Genomic DNA, 19,391 nt, shown 5'->3' with positions numbered 1-19,391 from the left:
CTTCAGGGATGCCCAGCTACTGTTCTTGACTCTTCACACAAAGAAATGATGAAATGACATCAAAAGTTGAACCTGCAAAGCTTATCACTCATACAGTTGATGATTTTGTGTTAGGAAACTCCACCCCCTGGTGGACAGAGATTAAAACAGGGTCTCTTGCAATCCTGCAAGAGTCAGAAATGTGCTCTCACCCTCAACATCGATTGTAGGGCACATGTCAAACTTCAGGAGGCCCTTGACAATGTAAAGATCATACAAAGTGGCCATGAACATATTGACTGTCATCATTCTGAGGAGTATACCTGACATGAAAGTAGAGTGCATGTTATAGTACAACAACTGATGGGCTTTCTGTTTTGGTCTTTACCAAAAGATAAACTGAGTGGCAAAAGGAGGTTTTTACAATTTACTTTCACTGATCCAAACTTGTAGAAAGATACTATGCAGTCCTGGAGTCATGGCTCAGCACTACAGAGCACTTGGTGCACTTGCGGAGAACCCAGGTTGGATTCTCAGAACACACACTGGTTCACAACTGTAACTCCAGCTCTAGGGGAACTGACTCTCTCTTCTGACCTCTGTTGGCACCAGGCACACACGGAAGAAAAACACAAATGCAGGAAAAACACTCATGCACCTAAAGTAGAATTAAAAAGTTTTAAAATTTTACAAACATTTTATAAATTTAAGTTAGTATAAATTGACACTAAGAATGTGTAAATCACAACTAGTTACACAGAACAACTACAGTAAAGGAAGCAGTTGAGACTGGCACAACTGTTATAACTCATGTGTTATACCAGACTCTGCATCAAATGCAGGCTATGACCTTTTTCTTAGCTCTTTTCTGTAAATGTTGTTGTGACCAGTGGTGGCTGTTGTTAGGAAACACGAAGCTGACTATCATTTGGGATTGGCGAGACATTTGTGGCTCTTTCTTAAGGAACTGCAGATGGCATCCCAAGAAGCCAACTCACACATGTGTCTTCAGAAAAGCTTTTTCCTTCAAGTTCAAACTTTCCACTCATGACTCTGCCTTTCATGGCTGTCGTGTGTGTGTGTGTGTGTGTGTGTGTGTGTGTGTGTGTGTGTAAGCTCCTTCTATCATTTAATTTGGTCTTAGTAATTTCTCCCCATTGACAGAATTGGTCTTCTCACAAAACCGTTCTTTCTCACCTTTGTGCACATCTTTTTTTAAAATTCTTGTTTTGAAGTTACAAATGTAATCCTTAAGTGACAGCCTGTGGCTCAGAACCTTTGTCTCTTACAGTTCAAGATAATGAATATCGAGCCCTTCTGGGTTTTCCTCATTAGCAACACCTGCAGTTGCTTCAGAACGTGCTCCTCATGCTGCACTTCTATACGAGATGGGAATCACCTATTAAAACAACATTTTCTTTCCTGTTTCCTTTTTTATTAATTAGAGTTTATTCTAATAGTTGTATCCCACCTGTAGCCTCCTCCCTTTCCCCCCTCCCAATCCCACCCTTCCTCTCTCTTCTTCACCCATGCCCCTCCCCCAGTCCACTGATAAGGGAGGTCCTCTTCCCCTTCCTTCTGATCCTTGTCTATCAGGTCTCATCAGGAGTGGCTATATTGTAATCTTCTGTGGCCTGGTAAGGCTGCACCCCCCTGAAGGGGAGGTGATCAAAGAGCAGGCCAATCAGTTCGTGTCAGAGACAGTCCCTGTTCCCATTACTATGAAACACACTTGGACACTGAACTGCCATGGGCTACATCTGTGCAGGAGTTCTAGGTTGTCTCCATGAATGGTCCTTGGTTAGAATTTTATAATTTTACAGCTATAGGCTTTAGTATAGGTTGACATAATGGGAATATTCCTCCTCCACAGAGCAAGTCTCAAATTCAACAAGAAAGTAGTTGGATGCACCTGAAAACAATTACATCACTATTGTACCAATGGACACACCTTGCTTATTTGCTTGGTCATTTAGCACACAGGATCCACAGAGAGTAACTCCAATGATGAGGTATCTCCCCTAACTAGAAGAGAATACTCTAGGTAAGTTCTGATTTGATTTCTCTGTATGTTAGATCATAGTATGTGCTCTCTTCAGCAATACTGTGGGCATTCCCAGCAAAGGGCCATTAGGGCTCACAGCCTGGGGCAGCTTCCACAGACGTGACTATGGAAGTAGTCTGACAGAAAGTATGTGACCTGACGCTGGAGCATCTGCCCAGAGATGAACATCCATTGGCTGGCTCAGAGATGGTGTGGAGGAACCTGATTAGTCCTGCAAAGCCATATAACCTACTGTCTCTTTCAGAATAAAGGAGTCTGCAGCCGCTTGCCTTCGGTCTGCTCTTACCAACTCCCAGTGTTCTTAGGGTGACTCTGCACCACTCACCCCACTAGGCCTGAACTGCTCTGCCCTCACCCACAGGCTGGACCCTCAGCAGGAAGGACAACACAATACAACCTTATCAGTTAGGTATGTTACATAACCAAGACTCAAAAAAGTATTACATATTGTGTGGAGACCGATGGGTCTCCCTGGAAAATAATTCATATGAAGCTATCACTCCTATGGCTCTGAGTAGGTAGCTAGGTTTCCAGTGCCAGGCATGGTGTCCCTCCTCTTCAGCAGATCGTAAGTTCAGTTAGGAAATAGATGGGTACTATCAGGGTGTGAAAGCCACTAATGCTCCTGGAGGGTTATTGTGGCATGCTGGACATTGATATAGGTAATGACAACAAACACTCTTTACTCCATCATAAAATACTCAATATGAAGCAAAATTAATCCATGCTGCTAATCTCATGACTCCCTCTTGGGTACATCAAATTACAAAAATATGTAATGACAGGATAAACACTTTGATGTCTAAAACTTTCGTGTATTATAGCATCAGTGGTATTTTCTAACCTTCTTGAAGATGTGTATCACATACATCACTATTGTTAATGGGCAATGATGGCTGGAGAGATGGCTCAGAGATTAAGAGCACTGGCTGCTCTTCCAGACGTCCTGAGTTCAATTCCCAGCAACCACACTGTGGCTCAAAGGGCAATTAATGAATGAATTGTTTGAAATATTAATACTACTCAAAGTAGAATTGTGAAAAAAAGAATTCTATCTATAACCTAAGAGACATTATTGAAATTAGGGCAGTGCTTGAGTGGATGATCACTGTAAATTAAACATGTCTTTCTGACTCACATTTTAGAATGGATAACTTAAAACAAAACAAAAAAAACATGAATGCACGGGTGGGATTATTAGTCCATCTTAATTGTGTAAACACTGGCATCTAACATGTATTTCAGTGTTGTAAAGAAACGTGACAACAGACTGATTTGTTTCATTAGTAAAGAAAAGATGTGATTAAAGCTAGAAATGTAGTCTGCTGGACTGAGATGATGTCCAATGAGCACTTCATAAAATCCAGCTCATCATGGCATGGGTATAATGACTGTAACTTAATTGTTCTTAGGGACTGTTTTCTAGAGTAGCAGGAGATACACTCTTCTGTCTTTTTTGAAAGACAGAATGACAAAAATCTCATTAAAAACTGAAAGGTTGGTGTTTTAACAAGAACTCAGACCAATGGGATCATTCAAATATTTCCACAGTAAATTTATAAAATTGCATTAGCTGTTTAAATTATAAGTATGTGTTAACAATAGCATGCATTTTTGTTTTCTACAGGAATAGAAGCATTTTCATTCACAATACCCATAATAGCAAAAATTCAGTTTCATTTTGTGTTCTCTATACAAAATGCATTCATTCTAGTTATGAAGAAAGGTTTCCTGGAACAGTGAGGTGCCTTACTTTCCCTCAGAAATTACACTTTTCCATTATGTGCTGTCCTCTGAAAAAGTGGAAACCAGGAGTGTATGCTAAAGCTGACGTTAGTTATTTTATTATGCTGGGATAAAATGCAACGATAGAAACTTGCTGAGTCTTTTTGAGACTCAAGATTCAATCCCAAAGAGCCAGGACCAATCACTGTGTTTGTTCTTGAACCCAATGGGTGGTGTAAAGCATTCCTTCCCTTTGCACTCTTCTTTCTGTTGGAATTGGGAGGGAATGAAGGAAGGGGCTATAGCTGGGATACAAAGTGAATGAACTGTAATTAATATAAAAAATGAAAATAAGTGTCACTTTCCCTTGCCAGGAGCTGGTCACCAACAGGCACATCAAATCATATGTATTTTTACTTCTTTAATGTATGCCCATTGCACAGATAATAACACGCATGTGTATAGTACATAATCAGATCCGTCCCCTATGACCCAGTCTTGCTTACCCTCTGATAGCCATCATTTCCCCAGTCTTCCCAAATTGTATCCCTTTACTTTCACGTCCTTTTTTTATTCTAATCTAGATTCTTTATATGAGAGAAAACATTCAATATTGTCTTTCTTAATCTGACTTATTTGGATTAACATAATAACCTCAGGGAAATAAAAATCAACCAATGTTGGTGGGAACATATGAGAAAAATAAACCTTGGCCATCTCTAGTGGGAATGTCTTCCACTAGAGTTCCACACATGTTCAACCACTATAGAAATTAGCATGAAGTTTTGTCAAAAACTAAATAGAGGATTACCATACCGCTCTGCTACACCACTCCTGAGTATATTACCTGAAGGAATCAAAGTCAACATAAATAGAAAGAGTTAACCTGCACATTCAGGTTTATCACAACACATATTGCAATAATTTCCAATGACTTAGCTAGATAAACTAATGAAATGCAGTCCCTTCATCAACAGGCCAACAATTTGTCTTTCCTGTTCTTTCTTTGTGTAATCTGAATGTTGATGAGGTAGTGATTTAAAATTAGTTCAAGAACACCAACAGCACAGGATCTAAGAGCAACAATCAATAAATGGGACCTCATGAAACTGAAAAGCTTCTGTAAAGCAAAAGACATTGACATCAGAACAAAACAGCCTACAGAATTGGAAAGGATCTTCAGCAACCCTATATCTGACAGAGGGTTGATATCCAGAATACACAAAGAACTAAAGAAATTAAAAAGCAATAAATAAAGTAATCCAATTAAAAAATGAGGTACGGAGCTAAACAGAGAGTTCTCTGTAGAGGAATATAGAATGGCAGAGAAATACCAAAAGAAATGCTCAATGTCCTTAGCCATCAGAGAGATGCAAATCAAAACGACCCTGAGATTTCACCTTCCAGCCATCAGAATGGCAAAGGTTAAAAACTCAAGTGACAACACATGTTGGAGAGGATATGGAGAATTGGGAACCCTCCTCCACTGCTGGTGGGAATGTAAACTTGTACAACCACTTTGGAAATCAATCTGGAACTTTCTCAGACAATTAGGAATAGTGCTTCCTCAAGATCCAGCTATACCACTCCTAGGCATATATCCAAAAGATGCTCAAGTACACAACAAGGACATTTGCTCAACATGTTTGTAGCAGCTTTATTCATAATATCCAGAACCTGGAAACAACCCAGATTCCATCAATGGAGAAATGGATACAGAAATTATGGTACATTTACACAATGGAATACTACTCAGCAATTAAAAACAAGAAAATCATGAAATTTACAGGTAAATGGTGGGATCTAGAAAAGATCATCCTGAGTGAGGTATTCCAGAAGCTGACAGACACACATGGTATATACTCACTTATATAGACCTATAAGATAGGATAAACATACTAAAATATGTGCACCTAAAGAAGATATACAAGAAAGAGGAATCGGGGTAAGATGATCAATCCTCACTTAGAAAGACAAATGGAATGGACACGGGAAGTAGGAGAAAACAAGAAACAGGACAGGAGCCTACCACAGAGGGCCTCTGAAAGGCTCTACCTAGCAGTGTATCAAAGCAGATGCTGACACTCATAACCAAACATTCTGCAGATTGCAGGGAATCTTAGGAAAGAAGGGGGAGTTAGTGTGACCGGAAGAGGACAGGAGCTACACAAGGACAAAATATATCAGAGCATGGGGGTCCTCTATGAGACTGTTTCTCCAACCATGGACCATGTATGGATATAACCTAGAACTCCTGCTTGGATATAGCCCACAGTAGCTCAGTATCCAAGTTGGTACCCTAGTAAGGGGAACAGGAACTATTTCTGACATGAACTCAAGGACTGGCTCCTTTACCTTCCCCCACCCCCAAGGGAGGAACAGCCTTGCTAGGCCACAGAGGAGGACATGGCAGCCAGTCCTGAAGATACCTGATAAGCTAGGGTCAGATGGAAGGGAAGGAGGACCTCCCCTAGCAGTAGACTTGGAAGGGGACAGGAAGGAGATGAGGGAAGGAGGGATGATGGAGGGGAGGTGGGATTGGGAGGGAATGAGAGAGGGAGTTATAGCTTGGATACAAAGAACCTGTGATTAATATTAAAAAAGTAAAAATTAATAAAAAAAAAAGGAAAGAGGATAAAACAATGTTAGACAGCTATGTTCTATAAAGGTAACAAAATAAGCCGTTCTATTAAAGAAATTACAAAACTGGTTTTGTTGTTGATACTTGTATGTGTCTAATTAAATCTCAATGGTAGTATAACACCATCTTGTTTGGTAAAAACTAAAGAATCAAAATAAAATAATAAAATTAATTCGAGAGAAAGACACAATTGAACCCTGTGGAATTCCTCATTGATACTGTTTTCAACCAGGTCAGCAGACATAGCATAAGGAATTTCTCCTTGGTTGCACTTTTGCCAACTAGCATGACATCATTCATCCTTAAATGACAGTAATCAGAAAGTTACTCAAAGATAAGAGTTTAACTTATCTTAACTAATCTCTAGAAAATCGACATAGTCCTCAGAAGATGAGAACTGACTCTGAATCCTTGAATCCATGGGCTTTCATGAGGTAGACAGCCTATCCAAGATTGTCATAGTAAGAATTTTCAATGAGAGTAGACACTGTTTGTCAAAGTCTTCTTTGGAATCCTTTGCTTTTCTTCCTTTCAGTGTTCTTTCTCACTTTAGAATACTATATGTCTCTAATTTACCTTATTTTGGTTTTACTAGCTTATTTGCTAATATGTGCAATTTACTTAGGCAGTGGCTGTACTAATGAGGTATTCACCTCTACAAAACCTTCACTGGTGCTACAAACCAGATATTGTTAGATATGCCTTTAGATATTACTGGGAAAATTCAACAATAACCCAGCATCATTTGATTATATCCTTTCTCTAAAACCAGTAGTATATAAAGCAGTAAAATGTAAGTCACACTTGTGCTTGACATCACCAGCAACTGTAGGTGAAATGGAGCAAGAATAAACTTTCTTCTCTAGCAAAAGATCTGGTGGTAGAGAGGGCCAAATGAGAAAAGTCGATGAGTATTTGACTATCACAAGACAGAATCATATTCAGCAAGCCAATAGTTACTTATATCCACTCTTACAAAAACCTGGATGCTTTTGAAATTATCACATGCTTGTCATATTAAGGAATAAATTTATTTTTATACAACTTTATTGCCATTGACTTATCAACCACTCAAAAATAACACCATAAATGATACTAATACTTGATTTCTTCAGAACATGAATATAAAGCAGAGAACTTTGTAGGAAGCTATTTGTAAATTAACCATCAGTCCATCTCCTTCTCTATCCACTACTACAGATACATACCTAGGTATGTCTTTCACATACACCAGAAGAACTAAGTAACAACAGAAAGCAAGTGTGTAGAACCAGTTAATTATCTAAAAGAGCTGTGATCTTCAGTAAAACAAAAATTTAAAAAAAATAATGTTTCCTTAAAATAACTTGTGCTGCACATATTTGAGGTCTAGAGCGGTACAGTTGGCACATGATGCAGTATGGGAAAGCAATGGTCACAGAATGGAGTGAGTTGACATTCCTGTTGGTATAATGTTCTTTTGAAATATATACACCTTACCCTTATTCATTCAAATGCTGATTTCTCTCCCCCGCTCTCTGGTTTCAATCTGGACACTGCATTGTGATACTTATTCTAAGCATCACCTGTCTCAACTTTGTGTAAACATGCCAAAATAAAGCAACCAGCCACAATGTTGAACAATGGAAAGGAAGCAGGAAGGGGGGAGGAGCCAGAGGAGAGAAAGGTGTGGTAGGCAGAGGAGGAGAGAGCAGTAAGCATAAAACTAGGAGAGGAAAAAGCTGGGAGAGAGGCAGGAGGAAAGGTCTTGGAACAACGTGGAGAGATGGACTGGACATAAGTTTTCACAAAAAGCAAGTATAATGGGTGAATCTAAATGTTAGGAAACTACGAGGGCTTGGAGGTTTAGGGTGAAGTAACTATTGCCCAGCATTGTGTTCTAGGTTAACTAAATAAATCATAGTCTCTGTGTGGTGAATTGGTTATACAGCTGTTTAGGATTAACAGCAGCTTTAATAAAAGATAATCCAATAGTAAATATTAATTAATGAGTTTTACAACACATTCCCATCTTTTTCAGTTACTTTTGGGTGTTTTGCAAGGACAGTTAAAATAATTTATTTAATAAAAATCCATTGTATGCTAGAGTTTAATTAAATATACTCTTCAAATTGTACAATATAAAGACTTCCAAGATAGTGGCAAACAGTGTGTACCAATTCTAAGGGGTAGAATATCAGAGACTAAAAAAAAAAAAACAGTGAGTAAACAGATGGCTGGATCTACAACACCAACTTTGGTGCTTCCTGGACCAGAGGGTACATTCAGGGAGTTGGGGATAATCAGATCCAGGACCCCCATGGCTTTACACCAGGTCCAGGAGTCACAAAACAGTCAAGAAATCAAGGACACCATGAAAAGATGAAACCTAAGAATAATAAGAATAGACAAAAGAGAAGATCCCAGACTCCAAGGTCCAGAAAACATTTCAAGAAAATCATAGAAGAAAATTTCCTCAACCTAAAGAAAGAGATGCCCTTAAACATAAAAGAGACTTACAGAACACTAAATACACTAGACTAGAAGAGAAATCCCCCCTGCTACATAATAATCAAAATGCTAAATCTACAGAGCAAAGAAAAAAATATTAAAAGTGGCAAGGGGAAAAGGCCAAGTAACATATAAATGTAGACCTATCAGAATTACACTAGACTTCTCAACAGGGACTATGAAAGCTAAAAAAGCCTGGGCAGATGTCATGCAAACACTAAGAGATCACAGATGCCAACCCAGACTGGGTTGCTGGGCAACCCAGATGACCAGCAAAACTTTCAGTCACCATAGATGGAGAAAACAAGATATTCCATGACAAAACTAAATTTAAACAACATCTATGCACCCACCCAGCCTTACAGAAGATACTAGAAGGAAAACTCCAACCCAAATGAAGTCAACTACACCCAAGAAAACAAAGGATGTAACTTCACAACAGCAAAACCAAAAGAAAACAAGCACACAAACACACTATCACCACCAACTCCACAATAAAAGGAACTAACAGTCACTGGTCACTATCAATATCAATGGACTCAACTCTCCAATAAAAAGACACAGACAAACAGAATGGTTGTGGAAACAGTACCCAACATTCTGCTGCATTCAAGAAACACACCTCAGAAACAAAGATAGACACAGCCTCAGAACACAGGGCTAGAAAAAGATTTTCCAAGCAAATGGACCCAAGAAGCAAGTTGAAGTAGCCATCCTAATATCTAATAAAATAGATTTTCAACAAAAATTAATCAAAAGTGAAGAAGGACACTACATTTTCATCAAAGAAAGAAACCACCAAGAGGAAATCACAATCCTGAATATCTATTCCCCCAAATAAAAGGGAACCTGCATTCATAAAAGAAACATTATTAAAGCTTTTATCACATATCTATCTCAACACATTAATAGTGTGAGACTTCAACACCCCACTCTCACTAATGGACAAATCATTGAGACAGAAGCCAAGTAGAGAAATAATGAAGCTAACAGACATCATGAATTAAATGGACCTAATAGATGTCTACAGAACTTTTCACCCAAATTTTCAGCACCACATGGAAGCTTCTTCAAAATTGACCATATAGTCAGTCACAAAGCAAACCTCAACTGATTGATGAAAATTGAATTAATCCATTGTTCTTTATCAGATCACCATGAATTAAAGGTAGACCTCAACAACAACAGAAAAAAAAAAAAAAAACCCTACACACTCACAGAAACTGAACAACTCCCTGCTCAAGAATCTCTGGGTGAAGAAAAAGAAAGAAGCAAATTGAATACTTCCTAGATTTCAATGAAAATGAGGGCACAACTTACCCAAACTTCTGAGACACCATGAAAGCAGCACTAAGAGGAAAGTTCATAGCACTAAAGTTAATAAGAGATCCCATATTAGCAACTTAACAGACCACCTAAAAGCATTAACAAAAAAGAAGCAAACACACCCAAGAGGAGTAGATGGCAGGAAATAATCAAATTCAGAGTTGAAATCAATAAATTAGAAACAAAGAGAGCAATACAAAGAATCAACAAAACCAAGAGGTGGTTCTTTGAAAAAAATCAACAAGATAGACAAAACTCTAGCCAAACTTACTGAAAAACAGAGCTACAATACCCAAATTAACAAAATCAGAAATGAAAAAGGGGACATAACAACAGACACTGAGGAAATTCAAAGAATCATTAGGTCTTACTTCAAAAGCCTGTATTGCACAAAATTGGAAAATCAAAGGAAATGGTCAATTTTCTTAATAGATTTCACCTATCAAAGTTAAATAAAAAGTAGGTAAACAGCTTAAACAGCCTTATAACTCCTAAAGAAATAAATTTTAAAAAGCCAACAAAAGTCTCTCAACCAAAAAAAAGCTCAGGGCCAGATGGTTTTAGCACAGAATCTACAAAAAAAAAAAAAAAAAAAAAAAGCCTTTGACAAAATCCAAAACCCCTTCATAATAAAAGTCTTGGAGAGATCAGGGATATAAGGCCCACACCTAAACATAAGAAAGGCTACATACAGCAAGACAATAGTCAACATCAAACTGAATGGAGAGAAACTCAAAGCAATCCTACTAAAATCAGTGACAAGACAAGGTTGCCCACTCTCTCCATATATTCAGTATAATACTTGAAGTCCTAGCTAGAGCAATAAGACAAGTAAAGGAGATCAAGGGGGATACAAATCAGAAAGAAAGAGGTCAAAGTTTCACTATTCGCAGATGACATGATACATGAGCAATGCCAAAAATCCAACCAGAGAACTCCTTCAGCTGATAAACACCTTCAGCAAAGTGACTGGATACAAAATTAACTCAAAAAAATCAGAAGCCCTCCTGTATACCAAAGACAAAAGGGCCGAGAAAGAAATTAGGGAAACCACACCCCCCACAATAGCCACAAATAATAGAAAGTATCTAGGGGTAACTCTAACCAAGGAAGTCAAAGACTTGTATGATAAGAACTTCAAGTCTCTGAAGAAAGAAATTGAAGAAGACACCAGAAGATGGAAAGATTCCCCCATGTTCATGGATCAGTAGGATTAGCATAGTAAAATAGCCATCTTACCAAGGGCAATCTACAGATTCAGTGCAATCCCCATCAAAATACCAACACGATTTTTCAGAATCCTTGAAAGAGCTATTCTAAACTTCATATGAAAAAAAAACAAACAGAATAGTGAAAACAATAAAAAAAACTTCTAGAAGTATCTCCATACCTGACCTCAAGCTATGCTACAGAGCAAGAGTAATAAAACTGCATGGTACTTGCATAAAAATAGGCTGGTTGATCAACTGAATCAAATCAAAGACCCAGAAATGAACCCACACTCCTATGCACACCTGATTTTTGACAAAGGAGCCAAAACCATATAATGGAAAAAAAGACAGCATTTACAACAAGTGGTGCGGATCTAATTGGATGTCTACATGTAGAAAAATGGAAATTCATTCATATTTATCACCCTGCACAAAACTAAAGTCCAAGTGGATCAAAGACCTCAACCTCAAACCAGATACACTAAATCTGCTAGAGGAGAAAATGGGGAAGAGCCTTGAACTCATTGGCATAGGAAACAACTTCCTGAACAGTATGCCAACAGCTCAGGCTCTAAGCTCTACAATTAATGAATGGGACCTCTTGAAACTGAAAAGCTTCTGTAAAGCAATGGACATTATTATAGAATGAAAAGACAATCTACAGATTGGAAAAAGATTTTCACCAATCCTAATTCTGATGTGGGGCTCTGCTGGATAAGGTTGAAGTCTGTCATCTCCAGAGAGCCAATTTATTTGTGCGAGGTCTCCTATTGTGTGATAGACTCCTATTTCTCAGTGAGGTTCTATCCACCCTCATCTGGGTAGTTCCAGATCTTGTAAGGAGGTCACATAGCCCTCAGGACATATTAGAGGCCAGCCTCTTCCCTGATAAGAAAACTGTTCTAGGAATTCCTAAAAATGTCCCACCCTGCTAAGGATCTTAGTCCAGCAGTGACCTTCAATTGTACTTGGAGATCCTGTGACACACACCCCCATAGGATAATTAAGGCCTGAATTTTCTGTCTTGTGATAGGACCATTAAGTATCCCTGACCTCCTGACCCCAGTGAATCAAACACATTCACCCTCGAAATCCCTCCCTCTGCCCTGGGTTTATATTGCCCTTGATTTCACATGATAAAAGTTTTGTGCCTTCTCACTTCAAGACTGCCTGAGATTTGTCGTTTATTCTCCACTGGGTCGAATCACACTGGGCCTGCCCTCCTGCTCACTGGGCCTGGGTCTGGCCTGGCCTGGCCTGGCCTGGACTCCACTGTGCCAGGGCCTCACTTGGCCTGTGTCTTGGCTGCAAGCTGACAAGGCCTGGGCCTTGGCCCACACTTCTGCCATACTCAGTACAGCAGCTTCACCAAGAGCTGTTAACACTTTGGTATCTGTTATTATTTATTAAAAAGCATGAAGCTGGTGACAACTGATATTCTCTGCAAGAAGTTTATTAGGAGGGTATGGAGGAAGGGGGAAGAAGGACATGAGAGAGAGAGAAAGGGAAAGGGGGCGCCCCAAGAGAAAGAGGGAGAGAGACAGAGAGAGAAAGAGAGTGTAAGAGTGTAGGAAAGAGAAAGAGAGTATAAGAGAGCGACCATGTGTCACGTGTCGGGGTTAGCCCTTTAAGGGGCAAGGTAACCACGCCTTCCAGGTGTGGCCATCTGCCTGCCGACAATGATGACATCATAGGTTGCTGGGTAACCCAGGAGCAGGTTGTGTTCCAAAATACTAACAGTATCTCCATAGGCTTTGGAACGCCCAAACTTCCACTGCCAGTGTCGCTCTCATGCTCAAAGAGCCAAACTGTAACATTCTGCAGAAAACCCTTTCCACAGCGCAGCTTAGCACACTCGGGCCTTACCCTAAGGCACTCTGGCTGCCCGTGAGAGAAGCAGAACCCCGTTCTCTGTTCGGAAGCCAAGTTCCAGGACCCCAGCTGAGATCCAGATCCCCACTAAATGGAGAACAACAATATGACAAAGGGCTAATATCCAGAATATATAAAGAACTCAAGAAAGTAAACACCAACAAACCAAATAATCCTATTAAAAATGGGGTACAGAGCTAAACAGAGAATTCAACAGAGGACTCTCTAATGGCAGAGAAACACTTAAATGCCCAGCATTCTTGGCCATCAGGGAAATGCAAATCAAAACAACTCTGAGATTCCATCTTACACCTGTCTGAATGGCTAAGATCAAAAACTCAAGTGACAACACATGCTGGAGAGGTTAAGGAGAAAGAAGAACCCTCCTCCACTGCTGGTGGGAGTGTGAACTTGTACAGCCACTTTGGAAATCAATCTGGTGCTTTCGCAGAAAACTGGAAATAGCCATACCTCAAGATCCAGCTATACTACTTCTGGGTATACTTCTGAAAGATGCTCCACCACACAACAAGGACATTTGCTCAACCATATTTATAGCAGTTTTATTCATAATAGCCAGAATATGGAAACAACCTAGATGGTCCTCAACCAAAGAAAAATGGATAAAGAAACTGTGGTGCATTTACAAAATGGAATAGTACTCAGCCATTGAAAACAGGGAAATCATGAAATTTGCAGGCAAATGGATAGAACTAGAAAAAGATCATCCTGAGTGAGGTAACACAGACACAGAAAAACACACATGGTATATATTCATTTACAAGAGGATTTTAATAGTATAGTATAGTATAGTATAGTATAGTATAGTATAGTATAGTATAGTATAGTATAGTATAGTATAGGCATACTATAATTCACAGACCCCAAGAAGATAAGTCCAATGAACACCTTGGCCCGCTCGTTGGGAGACTGGGGGATATCTCTGACACAGACTATGTTGCCTACTTTCTGATCACTTTTCCTAATGGAATTTTCCTACAAGGCCACAAGGGAGATGAACTCATTCCTCATGTGAAAAAATGAGCTGGGGTGTCTGGGTAGGACAGCTCCCCTATTATGAGGAATAGGGGAGAGGAGATGCAGGAGGGAGGGTCCTGTGACTGAGATGTAATTAAAAATGAAAAAAATGTACAATAGAACTTTGGATACATTGGTATAGAACATTATTAACACTGGAACAAACTTCAGCATCTTATAGTCTGGGTACATAGTCAATCACTTTCACACATTTTTATTTATACATAAGCATGCATATATAAATTTGTCAAAACTAAATATAAAGTTTATATATCATAAAGTTACTCATATTTAATATCTATATTTCTTAGCAAGCCATGTTTAATATGGCAAATATGGCAAAACCCAATTATCTAAAGAGTCAAAAGCCCATGGGTAGCGGGGATTGTGGTTCTGAGACTACAAGGTTTTACACATTATAAGAATCTGGATGGCAAATGTAAATTTATTAGAACATGTGCTTTTAAGCAGATTATCAGCAATTCCTGTAAGAATCTGTTATGTAGAGGTTTTGTATTGCTGAGCACATGAACATACTAGAATCGGCTTATACCAAAAGGAGATGAAGGCTTACCCTCTGCTTCAGACGTTGCTCTGTGTATCTATTCTTCCACTATTCATTTTCCACTGTTTACTTAAACCAACATATCATAGTGCACAATACGTGTTTAACATATACAATAAATGAGTTGTAGGTAATTATTAAGCCACAATCAACAATGTGTTCTAAACATTGTGGGTCATGTTGGGTCTTATCTTATATACTTTTAATATCAATATGTTAGTTTCCACTCCCCAAAAAATGTGACAAATACTGTCCTGGAATGTCTGACATAGCAAAAGGGTGCCACTCCAGCCCTGGTGACAGGTTTAAGGACAGGCTGCAGGTGCCTGGGGAGCAGTGTGTATCTGCTGTGCAGAAGTAGATGGCTGAGTCTCCAGGCTGAGTGGCTGTGACTTGCAGGGACAGGTGTTTCTCTTTCTTATCCAACAAAAGGCTGAGTCTTGGGTTCTGCTTTCTTTCCATATTTGAACGGATGTCAATGATGAACTGAGGACCCTTCCCAGGCTCTTGCTTATACCAAGGGAAGTAGGCTGAGGCACTGTCAGTGTAAGTGCAGTTGATGACAGCGCTGTCTCCCTCCCGGACACTCAGGGAAGAGGGGTGCTGTTTCACCTGCTCACCTCGGCTTTCACCTATGCAGAAAGATGGAGAGAAAGGTTTTCACTTCATTTCTCCTCCTTAATTTTTCCAATAGTAAGCAGAAAAAGGCTGAATGAAACCATTTTCAGAACATCTAAGCACCGTCCACTAACAGACTCTATCCACCCTCCCTCACACACCCCATCCTCACAGTCCATCTGCAGCCAGAGGAAAATGAATAAAGCATGAACAGCTGTCTTCATGGTGCTTCCTATTCAGATCAATTGCAGATGCTCTGTCTCTAGCTAGCTGAGCCACTTGCAAGTCTAGATTGGCCCTTGTTATTACAACAATCATATATGCTGAGTTGTTTGCCCAGCCAATTGAAAAGGGCCTGTTCATCCAGAATTCACTGACAGGGCCCTTCTGTGAATCAGCTGAGGTGCACTGCCACCCTGTGGTCAGATTTCTAACTGCTGGAATTCTAGCTTGTTTCCTGTTATTCTAGAAAAGACCCTGACATACATGTGTGTATATGTATGTATGTATGTATGTATGCACATATGTGTATATGTATGTACACATACATATATTTTCATTATACTGCATGCACACATCCAGTTAGACCAGCACCATTTGTTGAAGATGCTTTCTTTTTTCCATTGTATGGTTTTGGCTTCTTTGTCAAAAATCACGGGTCCATGGGTTTATCTCTGGGTCTTCAATTCTATTCCGTTGATCAACCTGTCTGTTTTTATGCCAATACCATGCCATTTTTATTACCGTTACTCTGTAGTAAAACTTGAAATCAGGGATAGTAATACCTCCAGAAGTTCTTTTGTTGTACAGAATTTCTTTAGCTAACCTGGGTCTTTTATTTTTCCATATGAAGTTAAGAATTGCTCTTTCAAGGTCTGTAAAGGATGGATTGTATTGGAATTTTGTTTGTTTGTTTGTTTGTTTGTTGAGTTTTCTGTGTAGCCCTGGCTGTCCTAGAACTTGCTCTGTAGACCAGAGCTGATCTCAAACTCACAGAGGTCCAGTCTTACCTGTGCATAGCAGGGGCTTATCCACTGAGCCACCTCTCATCCTGGAATTTTGATTAGAATCCTGAAATCTACCCCATTGAAGAAAGCCAATCCCTGGTGCTACTAATGATGTTCTGCTTTGCTTGCAGACAGGAGCCTAGCATGACTGTTCTCTGAGAGGCTCCACCCAGCAGTGGATAAAACTGACACTGAGACCCACAGCGAAACACTAGGTGGAGCTTGGGGAGTCTGGTGGAGAAGGGAAGGGAAGGATAGAAGATCCTGGAGGGGACAAGAATTTCTCGAGAAGACTAACAATAACAATTAACCTGGGCTCATAGGATCTCACAGATGCTGAAACACCAAAGAGCATTCATGGACTAGCCCAAGCCCAGTTACACATATGTAACTGATGGGTAACTTGGTCTTCAAGTGGGTCCTCTAGCAAGTGGAGCAGAGGTCCTATCTGACATGGACTCTGTTGCCTGCTTTTGGATCACTTTCCCCTAGCTGGGCTGCTTTATCTGGCCTCAGTGGAAAAAGATATGCTTAGAAAAAGATGTGCCAGGGTAGGTTTGTAAGGTGGGGGGAGGTTCCTCTTTTCTGAGGAGAAGGGAAGGGGAAAGAGGGTGGAATGGTGAGACCGGAAAGAGTGAAGGGAGGGGGCTGTGATCAGGATGTAAAATGAATAAATTTAATAAAAATTTTAAAAAAACTTCCATAGGATACCCCAACCCACCTGTGCTATCCATGCTCTCCCAAGCAGAGCTGCGCTCACATAGACTGTGTACCAGCCTATCCAGGTGGGTGCCTTCTCTTCCTATTCACCCATGTAAGTACTACACTCTCAGACCTAGCTGGGCCGCATAGCCTGTGAACCTACTCAGATCAATTGTAGATGTACCATATAATCAAGTGAGTTCTGAAGATCCTCACTTGCCCACTTCATCTCCACACCCCCAGACCTAACTGTAGTTATTCCACCTGTGAACCAGCTCATCCAGTTGATAGCCCCAGATCTCCATCCACTCATATCTTCCCCACACTCCCAGAAAGCCTACTTTGAGTCCTGCAGCCTGCATACCAACCCAGATTGGTAAGTTCCCCAGAACCTCCCTGTGCCATCCCCACACTCCCAGGCATAGCTTAACTTGGACAGCTTTTGCACCAGCACAGAGATGCACGCCTGAGTCACATTCACACACTTTCTTGATCACCACTGAAATAGAGTCACTTTCATCCCTGCAATCAATAATGAGTATCTGAAGGACCAAACTACAAACTCTGATCTGAAAGCAACCAAACTTGAGAAACAGCAAAACCAGGAACAAAATTCTACTCAACCAAGGCAAGTTACAATATCAAACAGAGAGAAAGATGTCAATATGTCTAGATCATATCTCAGACATACACAAAACATAAAAGGCCATGACAGCTCTCACTCCCACAAAATCCGCCAGGTCTATAGAAATGTTCCAAGGAGAATAACCTAGATTAACACCAGGACACAGAAGTAGGTGATACTATACTAATATCCCACAAAATTTTAGGCTTTAAAATAAAATCAATCATAAAAGATAAGGAAGGATGCTTCATTTTAATCAAGGGAACAGTTAACCAAGAAGACATTGCTCTCCTAAGCATATATGCAGCAAACTCAGTGGTGCCCAATTCTATAAAAGGTCTAGTACTGGACTTAAAGACACAAACTAATATCCTTCATTAATAGCAGGTGATTTCAATACCCCCACTTTCTCCAATAGATAGATCATCTGGACAAAAATAAACGGATAAACATCAGAATTTAATCACATCATGCTTAATGTAAACCTAACAGGTATCTGCAGAATATTCCACCCAAACACCAAAGAATACACATTCTACTCAGCAATGCATGGAAGCCTCTCAAATAGACCACATGCTTAGATTTAAGACGAATCCTAACAAATTCAGGAAAACTGAAAAAATGTGCACCCTTTATGACACAATATAAAATAAAAAGCAAACAAATCCCTATTAGTTACACAAACTTCTGAAGATTAAATGACACATTACTGAACGATGAATGGGTCAGAGAAGAAAGAAAGAAAAATCCGGTATGAAAAAATTGCAACACACACACACACACAAACCCTTCTGGGGACACATAGAGAAGCAGACTAAGGGGAGAGATTTATAGTTCTAAGTACTTACCTTATCATAGAAATCCAAAAGAAGATGAATAAATGACTTAAAGATGCACCTCAAAAAATTTGAAAAAATAAGAACAAATGAAACCCAAAACTAGTAGATGGGAAAAAGTAACAAAAATCAAAGCATAAATTAATGAAGTTGAGTTTAAAAAATATAAAAAAATTAATAAATTTAAGAGTTAGTTCTTCCATCATATAAATAAGATTGACAGAACTTTGGTCCAATTAATCAAAGAAAGAGATGACACACATTAGCAGAATTAGAGATAAACAGACACCAAAGAAATTCAGAATACTATAAGAGAACCTGTATTCCACAAAGCTGGAAAACATAAAGGAAATGTACAAATTCATAAATTCACACAAAAAAACAAAGTTAAATAAAAAAATACATCAACTTAGACAGACCAAAAATAAATAAGGAGACTGAAACCACGATTAAAATTCTTCCAACAAAAAAAAAGCACAGAACAGTTATAAAAACTGCATGGTACTGGCATAGAAATAGAATGGTGGATCAATGGACCCGAACAGAGGACCCAGAAATAAACCTACACACTTATGGACACCTGGTGTTTGACAAAGATACCAAAACCATACAATGGAAAAAAGATAGCATCTTCAACAAATGGTGCTGGTCCAACTGGATGTCTACATGTAGAAAAATGAAAATAGATCCA

General features: G+C 39.4%; 1 gene segment (V, D, J or C); it reads right to left on the bottom strand.

Annotated features, from left to right (window-relative positions):
* Positions 1–15,128: 15,128 nt before the first annotated feature.
* On the bottom strand, positions 15,129–15,754 carry LOC129687338 (T cell receptor alpha variable 13-1-like). The segment is given in 2 exon segments: positions 15,129–15,544; positions 15,703–15,754. Coding segments are annotated over 2 exon segments (468 nt in total).
* Between the last annotated feature and the right edge of the window lie 3,637 nt (positions 15,755–19,391).

The sequence above is a fragment of the Psammomys obesus genome, unplaced genomic scaffold (genome assembly GCF_907164565.1).
Source record: "Psammomys obesus unplaced genomic scaffold, mPsaObe1.curated_primary_1811, whole genome shotgun sequence".
Classification (NCBI taxonomy): Eukaryota; Metazoa; Chordata; class Mammalia; order Rodentia; family Muridae; genus Psammomys; species Psammomys obesus.
Note: the sequence above shows the minus strand (reverse complement) of the source record. Positions and strands in the feature narration are given on the sequence as shown.